This window comes from Neurospora tetrasperma (genome assembly GCF_000213175.1).
Source record: "Neurospora tetrasperma FGSC 2508 unplaced genomic scaffold NEUTE1scaffold_81, whole genome shotgun sequence".
In the NCBI taxonomy this organism is placed as follows: domain Eukaryota; kingdom Fungi; phylum Ascomycota; class Sordariomycetes; order Sordariales; family Sordariaceae; genus Neurospora; species Neurospora tetrasperma.
In genome coordinates this window covers 2,665,793-2,678,139 of record NW_009799179.1, presented here as the reverse complement: position 1 = coordinate 2,678,139, position 12,347 = coordinate 2,665,793, and the positions used below count along the sequence as shown (strand labels likewise).

Genomic DNA, 12,347 nt, shown 5'->3' with positions numbered 1-12,347 from the left:
TCGATAGGAATTGCCCCTGATAGACGTTTATTTCTTGGTTGTTCTGTCGATCGAAACACAAGGCGAAACAACCCCCTTCCATCCTTTTTGCATATCGCGACTTTCACTTGTATGATACGCTGAAGCCATCGTCAGCCTCATCTGACCAAAGTCCTCTCATTACCTCCCAGCATTTATTGTCATAAAAAGTCGCCTTTAAGTCCTCAACCACCTAGCTTACAGCCGGTCTGGCAAGCGCCGCCAGGCAGCTCCTTTTGCAGATCTGCCGATCCACGGAATGAAGCGAGACCGACCCGACTTTACCTCTAGTGTAGTGTACACTATGGAGGTCTGTATAGGTGATCGTCAGTTCGGGTATCAGGTCTAGTCCGTCCAAGCAGCACGTTTTGAAAGCTGTCGATCCTACTGGACACCTTGGTGGTACCGCGTTGAAGATCTGGCCGGATAAGTTTTGAGGAAAAGCTCGACTCTGCCGGCCGGACGCGAAATCAATAACAACAGCAGCACGAACGACGACAACAAGTGGAAGTCAACGACGGCAGAGCTACCTAGAGGTAGTATGTATGTCATGGTCACCGCAAAAACCGCAAACGCCCTTCTTACTCGCCTCTCTGCCTCACCCCGTGATCGGAGTCCGGAGATTTCATAAAGGATTTTGAACAATAAAAAGCCGTGTTCGTGTAGCCCAGTCCTTTATGCTGTCTTTCTTCCACTCTGTCAACCAAAGGGGTCTGGGGGTCCATTCGGGACACGATCAAATCGCCTCTTTTTCGGGACTTTTTCTTCGCCATGAGCTGTGTGCACCCATCTACCTAGTATACTATGAATGGGTTGCGAAAAAGCCGCTATACCGTTGGTCATTGGTGTTGATAGCATCGCACCGCATTCACCACAAACCCATCCCACCATCGCTTGCCAGGTCGGAAATTGGGAAGCATGCAATGCGCCTCTGACTTTCTGACCATCTCCATCAAACCGCCTGCCGGATCGACGGCGTCTTACAGCCGGCTGCTGGGCCGAGTTTCTGTCTTTTGTCTCCACTCACTTGGATGGGCTGCGGTATTCGAGTGAAATACCCCATCATTCTAGGGTTTCAGAGGCAATTTGATTTTCGCGGTTCATGCAAAGAGCTTGGATACCTACACTACATGCGGCAACATTAGGTAGAGGTAGCTTCGTTCAGTCTCTTCCCTTCCAACACTCGAGACTTGGATGAGGGTCAGCGTCCATCTAGACACAGGAAACACTTCCCCAGTGATCCTCTCCCCACGTGTGTCTGAGTCTGTAAATGTACAACTGTCGTCCTCCATTCCCATGTCCCCATGATTGCACTAGAGCTATTCTAGTTTAGGGCTCAGGGAATACCCGATCCCCAGTCTGTTACGCAATAAAAGAATACCTGTCGATGCTGCAAGATACCAGCCTTGCGGATATGTGTACACCCCATTTCCAAAAACAAGAGCGCTCAATCCCCCTACATCGCGAGTCAAGGCGTACAAAGGTCCTTGTGGGAAGCTTGACCCTATATTCCAGACAAACAAGCCTACCGCATCGATGAGTTTCGGTTCCTCGATCGGGAGGTAGCAGACATGGATGGGCTGAGAAAAGTGATGGTGCTGGGAAGAACAAGGTGTTGATCCAGGCTGATAGGTCAGTGGGGAACGGTTAGTGCGATACTTCTATCCTACAGAAAACCAGGATCTTTTGATGGCGTACGCGCAAGTCTTTTGTCAGGCTCTGTCATCTGCCACCGGTCTGCACTAACCCAGTATGATTATGTTTGCATATGCAATCTTCTCGCAGTGTTAATCTTGGCACTTATAATTTCACACTCGATGGACGTTTACAGACGAGGCTCCTGGCACTGGTCAAAGCATGTCACCTTGACTGTCACATTAGGGCCGGCTGGAAAAGACGTCCAAGGTAGTAGGTATTGTTTGGCGAGCACAGAATTTTGATGGGTTCCTTCCATCAGTTACTCCTTTCCTCGGCCACAGGCTGCGGACTCTGTGGAAGGAATTGAATCACGAGCATCTTTACGACTAACGTGTTGCTACACCGGTATGCGGTTTGGGTAAGGCCAAGACCTATTTGCTAACAGCTGTTTCCTTGAGCTCATCAGCTGCCGCAGACATGTGGCCTTTTGGAAGCTGCGTAATGAGACGTAGGATTACGTGATAGGATATCAGGAAAGAGGATGGTGGTTGTAAAGTGATGAGTGGTGTTGGTGAAACGAAGCAAGCCCCAGCTTGGCCTTGGCTGCTTACCACTTTAGAGGTCCAGAAGAGATGGACACAACCGTCTCCAAGAAGAAGAAGAAGGAGATAAGCAAGCACGTTTGACACCGGGCCTTTGCAATCTCGAGTCTCACCAAAGTTGAAAGACCAAATCGGGAGAATTGCACGGGAACGTCATGCTCATGTCAAATGGGAGCTGCAGTCCGTTCTGCACCCTGAGGTCAGGTCAGACCGTCACATAGAAAGATAACGAGTAAGATTGAAGCTTCTGGCAGATGGTAAGACCAAAGGATAGGAAGAATGGAATGAAGTTTTCCGTCCGTGTCGAGACTAGATGAAGTTGACAAAAAGACAACCACCATGTCACTTTGCTCCGGACCCCAAACCCTTGTCAAGCTGCGGCCCCTCACCTCGGTGCTCATCCACATTCCACGGCCAGTGCGCCCATCACGATTTCAACGTGATCCCTGTCATCAACAGGGGAAATTCAACCTGTTCCCTGGCGCAACTGCCAAACGTGCTTCCTTCATGGCCCTCTTCAAGTCTTCATCACGATGACAGGGTCAGCAGAGGACAGAGATGTGTGAACTCGAGAAGCAGGAGCGACTGGGAGCAAGGCACACTACCTTTGGTACCTCTCGAGGTACGTAGGTAGGCATACGTACGCCTCATATTGCAGATATTGGATGAAAGTGACAAGGCAGAAGGACCTAGTCAAGAAAAACAATCAGGCAAACAGGGCCTGAGACAATTCTGCTACCCAAACAAATTGCTCGGCCGTGACCCAGCCATTCATGCTAGTAGTGTATAGGTAGAGGTAGAGAGAACTGAAAATTGCACGTTCAAAATCTTCTTCATTTGACAGGACCCACACCACTTTTTTTTTTTTTTCTTTCGCAAGTGTTGAGGTACCGAAGAGGTACCGGAAAAGAAGCCGTGTTCTGCTTTTCGAGGATTTGTATGGCCCAGCCCATCTCGGACTGGCTGTCTGGTATCCCCGGCCCATACGGCCCCGCCTTCCCGTCGACACATCCTCGATCGAATCGAGTGATCCGCGGCCCAAAATAAGAATCACCGAAGCCCCTCCACTCTTCCATGTGTTTCGTGATTTCCATTTTTGCTGGAGTCCTCACATCCCCGGTCATCATCTTCACGAAACGCGCCATTCTGTCGTCCTTGACTCTTTCCCACAATACCCGAAGCTACCTCTGTCTGCCTCTGTTCCTGTTATCATCAGCAACGTGACCCCATTCCCGGACGAAAAGGTCCTATCATCCCTCAAGACGAAACCAATAGTTCTCGCCCTTCTCCAACTACCTGACATAAGTGAGTTTGTTTCTATTATACATGTCCCCAGTTTCCATCACACATGTCCCATTGACGTGATCGTGCCGCTCCTGAGCTGGGAAACTACCATGCTGTCGAGCCGGTCTTGCCTTTTTGTTCACTGTGAGTACCGTGGGCATGCTACCTACCTAGGTAGGAACGGAGATAGGGCCAGCAGCGGGATGGCAGGTCAGTTTCTTTGTGCATTAGCTAGCTCGCTGCTTGTTACGTCAGTGTCGGTCAATGCAGTCTTTTCAAGCTGGGCTCCACTACAACGCCGGGCTGCTCAAGTTCCTCAGCGCTACATTCGTCATCGCCCTGTTTCTTTACCCGGCTCGTCCAGTCGACGGCCGTCTACAAGCAACTGTTTCGATACCTTTTTGGGTAGCTTCACCCAACTGCCCCGCTGCATGTGTCTGGGCAGAAGATGTCAAGGAATTGCATCCAATTGGGCTGACTCTCGATAAATAAATAAAAAGTTTCCTTTCTTCTTCCTTCCAAAGCAAGAATCACGTCTTTGAACCCAGTCTATTACATCCACCCACTGCCACTTCCTTCACCGGTATTATCCCCCTGGCAGCAGAGACCCAAGAGTAATCGCGCCTTCCAGCCCAAGCACTACTTTTGAAACTAAGGTATGCTGCCTACCCTGCCTGTGACCCCGTGGTCTTGGTCATGCTCTACTAGCTTCTCCCGTGTCTCCTTTGGTCATTTTTTTTTTCTCACATTCCACCAAATCACATCCTTTCTTCTTCCCTTTTAACTAACCTAAGAGTCCCCCTCCTCTGGCGGAAGCTCGACCATCTCCAACCTCCTCAACTTCTGCCGAGTCCCGCATTCTTGACTCGTCCTGCCTGACGCACGTCCATTGTCTGCACCGCTATCTCGTCTTGTTCGCCTTCGACATAGAACGTCCGGTTTCTGCGCCTAACAGATTCTGACGCGACCTAAAAGTCCTGATACAGCCCTCGACGCCCTCGAGCTCGGCGACGCGTTCACTGCCATATCTGATGAGCACAACAGACGACCGATAGCAGACATCTCGGTCGCCGTCACCTCCATCAAATCTATATACCATTTAGCAGATTATACCGTCTTTCAAGTTTCGACAAAGCACTAACAGCCGCCCACCATGACTGTGTTCATTGCCTCGCTGTAAGTTCTCACCAGTTTGGACTCTTTTTTACATTCCATGCGTTTGCATTGCATCTCTGCACCAGGCTACCTTGTCCGACCCTTCTACCCCCTCGGATGGGTGGGTCCGGACAATGAAAAGATGGGAACGAGGGCATGGATATATTTACTGACTTGCCGGAAACCTTTACAGCTTTCTTCCCAAGACCGTTCATTTCAACCTGCCTGGTGCCCGGCCAAGAGGGGCTTCAGCCTCCCAGAAGCCGGCCAGCAAGGCCAAAAAGCTCGCCCCCAACACTCCTCCCAGCCTCTTCCAGCCTGCACCTAGTCACATCACTCCTCCGCACACACCGACGGAAGACCGCAAGCATCATGACCCTTGGGCAAACGAGGATGGGTTAAAGGTGCAAATTCCCCAAATGCCCTTCTCTCCCGATGGTAGCTACCGTGCTCCAATCGATCGAAGCTCTCCGACATGGGGCGGCCGGCCGGACCAGCCGATGTCCCGTGCGAACTCTCCCCCGCCTCCTTCCCTGATCAACAGCAGCCGTGCTCTGAACCAAAAGGCCAGAGAAATGGGTCGCCAAGGCATCACACAGCCACGGAGCCTCGTGAGAAGTGAAAGCCATGATCGAGTGTTTGCACACGCCGACTGGAAGATCGTTAGCGCCGATCAGGGTAACGGTGGCTTGCGCAACGCCGCCGAGGCAGCTGCCAGGGATGGCAAGCTTGGAGAGTACACATGGATTGGCACGTTGGGCATGCCCACGGACGCTCTCCAGGGTACTCAGCAACTTCAGGACATCGATGACAGACTTGCCACTGAGCACGACATGCTGGCTGTTTTCTGTTCGGACAAAGACTTCGACGGTCATTATTCCCACTTTTGCAAGCAGATCTTGTGGCCCGTTTTCCACTACCAGATTCCGGACAACCCAAAGAGCAAGGCGTACGAGGATCACTCATGGAAGTACTACGTAAACGTCAACCAGGCGTTTGCCGACAAGATTGTTAAGAACTGGAAAAAAGGAGACACGGTCTGGATCCACGATTACCACCTCCTCTTGGTCCCTGGAATGATTAGGAAGAAGATTCCCGAAGCCAAGATTGGGTTCTTCCTGCACGTTGCCTTCCCTTCTTCGGAGGTCTTTAGATGTCTAGCTGTTCGCAAGGAGTTACTTGAAGGCATGCTCGGCGCCAACCTCATTGGATTCCAGATCCGTGAGTATGCCAGACATTTCCTCCAGACTTGCAGCCGCATTCTGAGCGTGGAGGCCACCCCGGATGGTCTTCAGCTCGAGGACCGTTTTGTCGACGTCATCAACCTCCCGATCGGTATTGACCCTGTTAGCCTCAGCCGTCACCGTGGTGAGAGTGAAGTTAAGCGCTGGCTGGACATCATGCGTGAGCGCTATGCAGGCAAGAAGCTCATCGTAGCCCGCGACAAGCTTGACCACGTCCGCGGCGTGCGCCAGAAGCTCCTCTCTTACGAGATGTTCTTGAACATGAACCCTGAGTGGAGGGACAAAGTCGTTCTGATTCAGGTTGCCCTTTCAACAAGCGAAAAGAGCGAGTTGGACGCTACCGTTTCTGACATTGTGACCCGCGTCAACTCTTCGTGGGCCAATTTGGCATATCAACCTGTGGTCTACCTCAAGCAGGACATCGACTACGCCCAGTACCTTGCGTTATTGAGCATTGCTGATGCTCTCATGATCACCAGTCAACGTGAAGGCATGAACCTCACATCCCACGAATACCTTTTCTGCCAGGATGGCAAGTTCAGCGAGAAGAAGCACGGCTCATTGATCCTTTCTGAGTTCACGGGTACTTCCTCGTTGTTCAACGGAAATGAGTTGTCGGTGAACCCTTGGGACTACAGGGCTTGTGCAGATGCCATCAAGAAGGCTCTCGAGATGGAAGGCGAGGAGAAGGAGCGCCGCTGGAAGAACCTATACGAGGCCGTCAACGTTCACACAGGCTCGCATTGGTTCTCAGAGTTCATGCTCCGCCTAGATAAGGTCTACGAGGAGCAACATAGTCGCGATCAGACCGCAGTACCTCGCCTCTCGATGACCACGTTGTTGCAGCAATACGAGCGCACTAAACGCCGCCTTTTCATCATTGACTTTGAGGGAACCCTTGTCAGCTGGGGCCCCGTTAATCAAATCATTCCGGTCAGCCCTCAACGCACCCTGGATGTTCTCAACGATCTTCTGCTCGATGAGCGCAACACCATTTATGTTATGTCTGGTAGACGTCCAGAGGAGCTGGACCGTATCTTCCGCCGCGTTACTAACCTCGGCTTGATCGCCGAAAGCGGATGCTATCTCAAGGACTGCGGAAGCAACACTTGGACCGAAATGGCCGATTCCAACAAGATCCGCTCTTGGAAGAGTTCACTCCGGGACATCATGACCTACTACTTGGAGCGTACGCCGGGAGCGGCGATTGAGGAACGTCGCTGCTCCTTGGTGTTCCACTACAAGTCTGCGGATGATTACGAGACGGCCGCTACACAAGCTTCCGACTTGGCCAGCCACATCAATGACGCCTGCGAGGACCAACGCGTTCACGCTATTCCAATGGACGGTTGCGTGCTTGTTGAGCCCATAGATTGGACCAAGAGCACCGCGGCCCAGAAGATCTTTGATGATTTGCAGCAACGGATGGGGCCGGATGAGAAGCACAAATCCCCGGTTGACTTCCTTATGGTTGTTGGCGACGGTCGTGACGACGAGAAGGTCTTCAAGTGGGCCAACCAGTTGGGCACTGATGGAACAGTACAGGAGGTGGTGACTGTTAGCCTTGGCAATAGAAACACTGAGGCTAAGGCGACGGTGACCCAGGGCGTTAGTGGTAAGCAGATCTCTCTTTATTTCTTTTGTTTTTGAAGCAGCTGCTAATGTGGTTTATGTGATTTTGTAGGCGTTCTCGCAGCTCTCCAGAAGCTATCCCAAGTCGTGTAAGCAGTAGCCTTCTCTTTGAGGCCACATTTACCGACTCATGACATATAGGGTTCCTGCTGAGCATCAGCGTCGTCGAAGTTCTATAACTATTCCGTCTCTCGTCAATATGTGAGCAATCCGGGCGTTGCTTGTTTGCTTTGCTGCAGCATCCCCCCTTTTGCGTGGCGTTTTGCGTTGGTGGAATTTTTGGCATTTTGTATCGCAAGCCCTCTCCAGTATTGGAGGGTGCCTGCTTTCAATGCCTCCTCTCCTTTTATGATTTGTTTTTCTTTTCACTTCATTTTCGTCAATATTTTCTTGCAGCACCACACACATGTTCATCGATATGCCCAGCGATCTGCGATCATCAAGCACTGCATGGCAAAATCTGAAAGCTAAGGGAACTCGTTTAGCGACAGAAAGGACACGGTCTTGACGAACACTACATTGGGCGGCGGTGTGTACATGTATGGTGGTGATTCTCTTTCTTCTTTTACGGCAACAATGACACGTGGTATGGAAAGCATGGGATTATGGGAAACGGAAAATGGAGCGCATCATGATCATTCTTACACTGCACCACAAGGTAGTATATATATATAGAATAAGGTAGCCAGGCGCTGGCATGGTTTATCGGTTTCTTATAAGGCTTTTTTTCGTCTGTTCGTGTTTTCTTGTCGAGATAACTTGAAGATATTTGTGATATGCATCGAGACAGCAATTTGACATGATGTGGTGCGTGGACGTTACCCCAGAGAGCAAGAGAGGTGTCAGTATCATACTGCACACTGGGCGTTGCATTCGATGTATCTCGAAGACCAGGCACTCGCTCGCATACCTGCCCCGTCGTACGATGCAATGCTCATGTGCATTGATATCACTTCCAATCTCAAAGCTCCCGTCTCGATCATATAACGAGGAGAGAGTATAGACGGTCATTGAGGGGAATGTCGCGATGGTGACGATGACATCACTTCCCCAGAACTGTCCACATCTTCGTTACTACCTCTAGCTGTATTGTTCATAAAGGACAGCATCCCTGGCCTCCCACTGCGGAATGCCCCTGGGCTATGATGCTTATGTAGTGCGGGGCAGGGCAGGTGAAGAAATGGCGGGGCAGTAAAGTGCTGTGTCATCAATCAACCCCTGTCAACTTACACGTACCTACGGCAACGACATCGGGCGTCCGGCATTGATGCATGCGTCTCGGCCGTATATCGGAGAGCCGCAGGATCCTTCCTGGGAACCTCGATAACTGGATGACTGTTTGTCTCTTTTTTGGGGGGGCTTCTTTTCGTACTCTGAACAAGTTCTAAGCAGATAGACTTGATAATTCCAAAGTGTTAGCGGTACAGGTTAGTTACGTGCTTCTTCGAGTTAGGCCTGCGAATTGTTGCGGTTCGTCTGAGGGAAATTTGGTATTATTTATCGATGTTGCACAAGGACATACATCGCCTGAACGTTTCTGAGATTCATCTGACAATCTTGCGCCACTCTACCTGTCTCCTACTTTTGGGTACTTCTAACATTCCCGAAGCTGACAAAGAATCATCACCAGAAACTGTTGACCAGAATACAACCTCTTCAACAATATTCGCAGTAGACCAGTTCTAGTCCCGAAAAAAAGATCCGCGCCATGGCGAACTTCCCTCCTCCTCCGGTCAGCACCATCGACTGGTCCAACGTCGGATTCAAGGTCCGCGAAGGTGGGTAGTGGAATACACCCGAGTCCCTGCATCTCCTCTGTTAGGTCCCTTCTACCTCTACACATCTAGTCTTCTGCGACCATCCATGTTCCAATGTATCCATGGGTTGGACGAGAGAATACAATGGGCCAATCTCCGCGACTACGGGTAACACGAAAAAAGCAACAGTCCGCTAATGTCTAACCATTTTCACTTCGCAGTCAACGGTCATATCGAGTCTTCCTACTCCGTCAAGACGGGAAAATGGTCCCCGCTCAAGTTCGTCAGCGACCCCTACCTGCGCATGCACGGTATGGCGCCCGCCCTCAACTACGGCCAGCAAGCGTACGAAGGGCTCAAGGCCTTCCGTCTCCCCGGCAACGACTCGATTGCCATTTTCCGCGCCGACAAGAACGCGAGCCGCATGCAGCATTCGGCCGAGTACATCAGCATTCCGCCCGTGCCGGTCGACCTGTTCATTGACGCCGTGAAAGCGGCCGTGGCTCTCAACGCCGAGTTCGTCCCACCCCACGAGACGGGCGCGGCCCTTTACATTCGCCCTCAGATCTTTGGAAGCTCCGCGCAGCTCGGTCTCAGCCCGCCCGAGGAGTATCTCTTCTCCGTCTTTGTCATCCCTACGGGCGTGTACCACGGTACTCACCCCGTCAAGGCGCTCATCCTGGAGGAGTTTGACCGTGCCGCGCCCAACGGTACCGGTAGCGCCAAGGTTGGTGGCAACTATGCGCCTGTGCTCCGCTGGAGTGACAAGGCCCGCAAGGAGGGCTATGATATCACCCTCCATCTGGATAGTGCTAGGCACGAGGAGGTCGACGAGTTTAGCACCAGTGGGTTTATTGGTGTTCTTCGTGGCGATGGGGGAGAGGATGACGTTACTGTTGTTGTGCCCAGCTCCAAGGCCGTGATTGATAGTGTCACGAGTGACAGTATCCAGGAGATTGGTAGGAGCTTTGGCTGGAAGGTCGAGAAGAGACCGGTAAGTGATTTCTGTCTGCTGCTTTCTATTCCCCTCCTTACCTCCACAATCTTATGTCTATGCCGACCTTCGGCCGGTTTTGATGTCGGTGTTCTGTGATCACGGCATGGTGCCAAGATCGGATCAGGGACCCGGGAGTGGTGGAAGCTTCGATTTCAGATGCAAGCGGAAAGCAAAGTGCAACGGAGGGCATTCTTGGTGTGTCTCTTGGGTCCAGGCCTTGGGTGGAATACTACCTCTACATTGCCTATACCTTCCTTTTTACAGGAGAATGACTGCCGAACGGAAGGGGTGTTCCACAACAGTCGGAGATATTCTTTCCCATGGATCTCAACCGGATATCTGGATCGGATCAATCGCTAACACCCTGTTCTACCACCCACACAGATCAAGTACTCTGAACTCCCCTCCTTCTCCGAGGTTATGGCCGCTGGTACCGCCGCCGCTCTGGTCCCCATTCGCTCAATCACCAGACGCGTCAAGACGTCATCTCCCCAGTCACTCGCTTCCAGCACTGCTACCCAAGAGCACGCTCGTGTCTCCTTCAACAGAGAGGCCGAAGAGGAAACTGTCACCTACCTCCCCGATAACCAGGAGGACGCCGGGGACCTTTGCCTCAAGCTTCTCTCCCAGCTCAAGGGAATTCAGCTCGGAAAGATCGAGGATAAGCTCGGCTGGCGCTTTGCGGTTACCGAGGAGGATGGAAAGAAGGCAGAGGGTGCGGAGAAGGCTCGTTCTAATGAGGGTCAGGGTAAGGAGGCGCAGACCGTTGACCAGATGGATTAGAAGACTAGCTGGGAGGGGTTTTCGTGGGGCATGGCCTAGAGGCTTCTAGGATGGTAAGACGATACAGCGCAACGCCTACTTGGACATAATGCGACACATCCGACAGGGGACAAAACCTTGGACCCGTTCTTGCAAAGGTCGTCGTACATTTAATCGATATTGCGATCTAGGCGTTCGAGGCACAGTGAACATTGCCTTAAGGGGGTTTGCGTGATGCACCTGGTAACATACAGGTTGGTCCCAGGGGGATGAGCTTGCGAGAAAGGATATCACATGTCTGGTTGCTCTAAAGGGGACTATTCGAAACATGTTAGAGTAATCGCGGTGCACGTGGGAAGATAAAAGTTGTGCTTCCATCTTTGAGGCATGGTAGTCTTTGCAAATATTTACGACTGCCCTTTTTTCGGATCTTAGCTTCAATGGAGGTTGTCTGGTCGCGTGTGACATGATGTGCCTCCGTCTTACCTGGACAACGTCAGACCACTAGAGATGTATCACAAAGGCATAAGGAGATGGAGATAGAGAGAACAAGCTAAGGTACTTATGGCTTGAGGCTGTGCAAAGCGTTCAAAATTGATGTCGCGAATCGTTTTCAAATGAATACTAACGTAAAAAAAGCAAAAATGTCAGAAGCTTCCCCGCACACAAAGGATGACATGCGAGGGGAAGCGCCTAAAGCGCCCAGGCAGGGAACGATGGTCGGGGTCGATCTAGGGGGGGTAGGCGGGTGGATGGGTGGGTGGAGACCACCATTCCGTACGTCTTGACCAAATCTTGGCGAAACAACCTTATTTCAATGTCACTCCTTGGAGCGAACAACACCAAACGATACTTGACGATATGTAATTCCTTTGTGGTCTTTCTTTCCAACCATGGATTCCCTTTCGTAGGTACCTACAGTTCTGTCAGCGCTCAAAGGCCTTCCAGCGATGATTTTTTTCCCTTTTGATGACTGGAGGTCAACCCCCACCAGGCCAGACACCTCCATGTCCGCGATCCTGCCACCCAGTCGGCCCTCTTGGATCCTATCGGTCTCCTCACCGTCGCTTCGTTCCATTGCATGTAAGAGTTCCGGGATCTGGCCCTCTGCTTTTGCACAGTCGCAAAGTCGCACGCACGTCCAAACGAAGCGAGATGTCGGTTATCCCCAACCAATCACGTTCCACCGCTTCATGAATCCGACACTGGGAAGTTGAGCCGCCTGCAGCGTGTAGTGTATACGCGCGATTTTTCTCTG

At 51.5% G+C, this 12,347-nt stretch overlaps 2 protein-coding genes across 2 annotated transcripts; both read left to right on the top strand.

Moving 5' to 3' along the window:
- Positions 1–2,597: 2,597 nt before the first annotated feature.
- NEUTE1DRAFT_149644 (uncharacterized protein) lies at positions 2,598–7,711 on the top strand (the record flags this gene model as incomplete). The annotated part of the gene is made up of 4 exons (XM_009857361.1): positions 2,598–2,675; positions 4,784–4,818; positions 4,891–7,556; positions 7,626–7,711. The coding sequence occupies 4 exons, from the start codon at positions 2,598–2,600 to the stop codon at positions 7,664–7,666; spliced, it is 2,820 nt and encodes a 939-aa protein (XP_009855663.1).
- Positions 7,712–9,750: 2,039 nt separating this feature from the next.
- On the top strand, positions 9,751–11,321 carry NEUTE1DRAFT_71201 (uncharacterized protein; the record flags this gene model as incomplete). Its single annotated transcript, XM_009857360.1, has 2 exons — positions 9,751–10,324; positions 10,712–11,321. 2 exons carry the CDS (start codon positions 9,755–9,757, stop codon positions 11,108–11,110), a joined length of 969 nt encoding a protein of 322 aa, XP_009855662.1.
- Between the last annotated feature and the right edge of the window lie 1,026 nt (positions 11,322–12,347).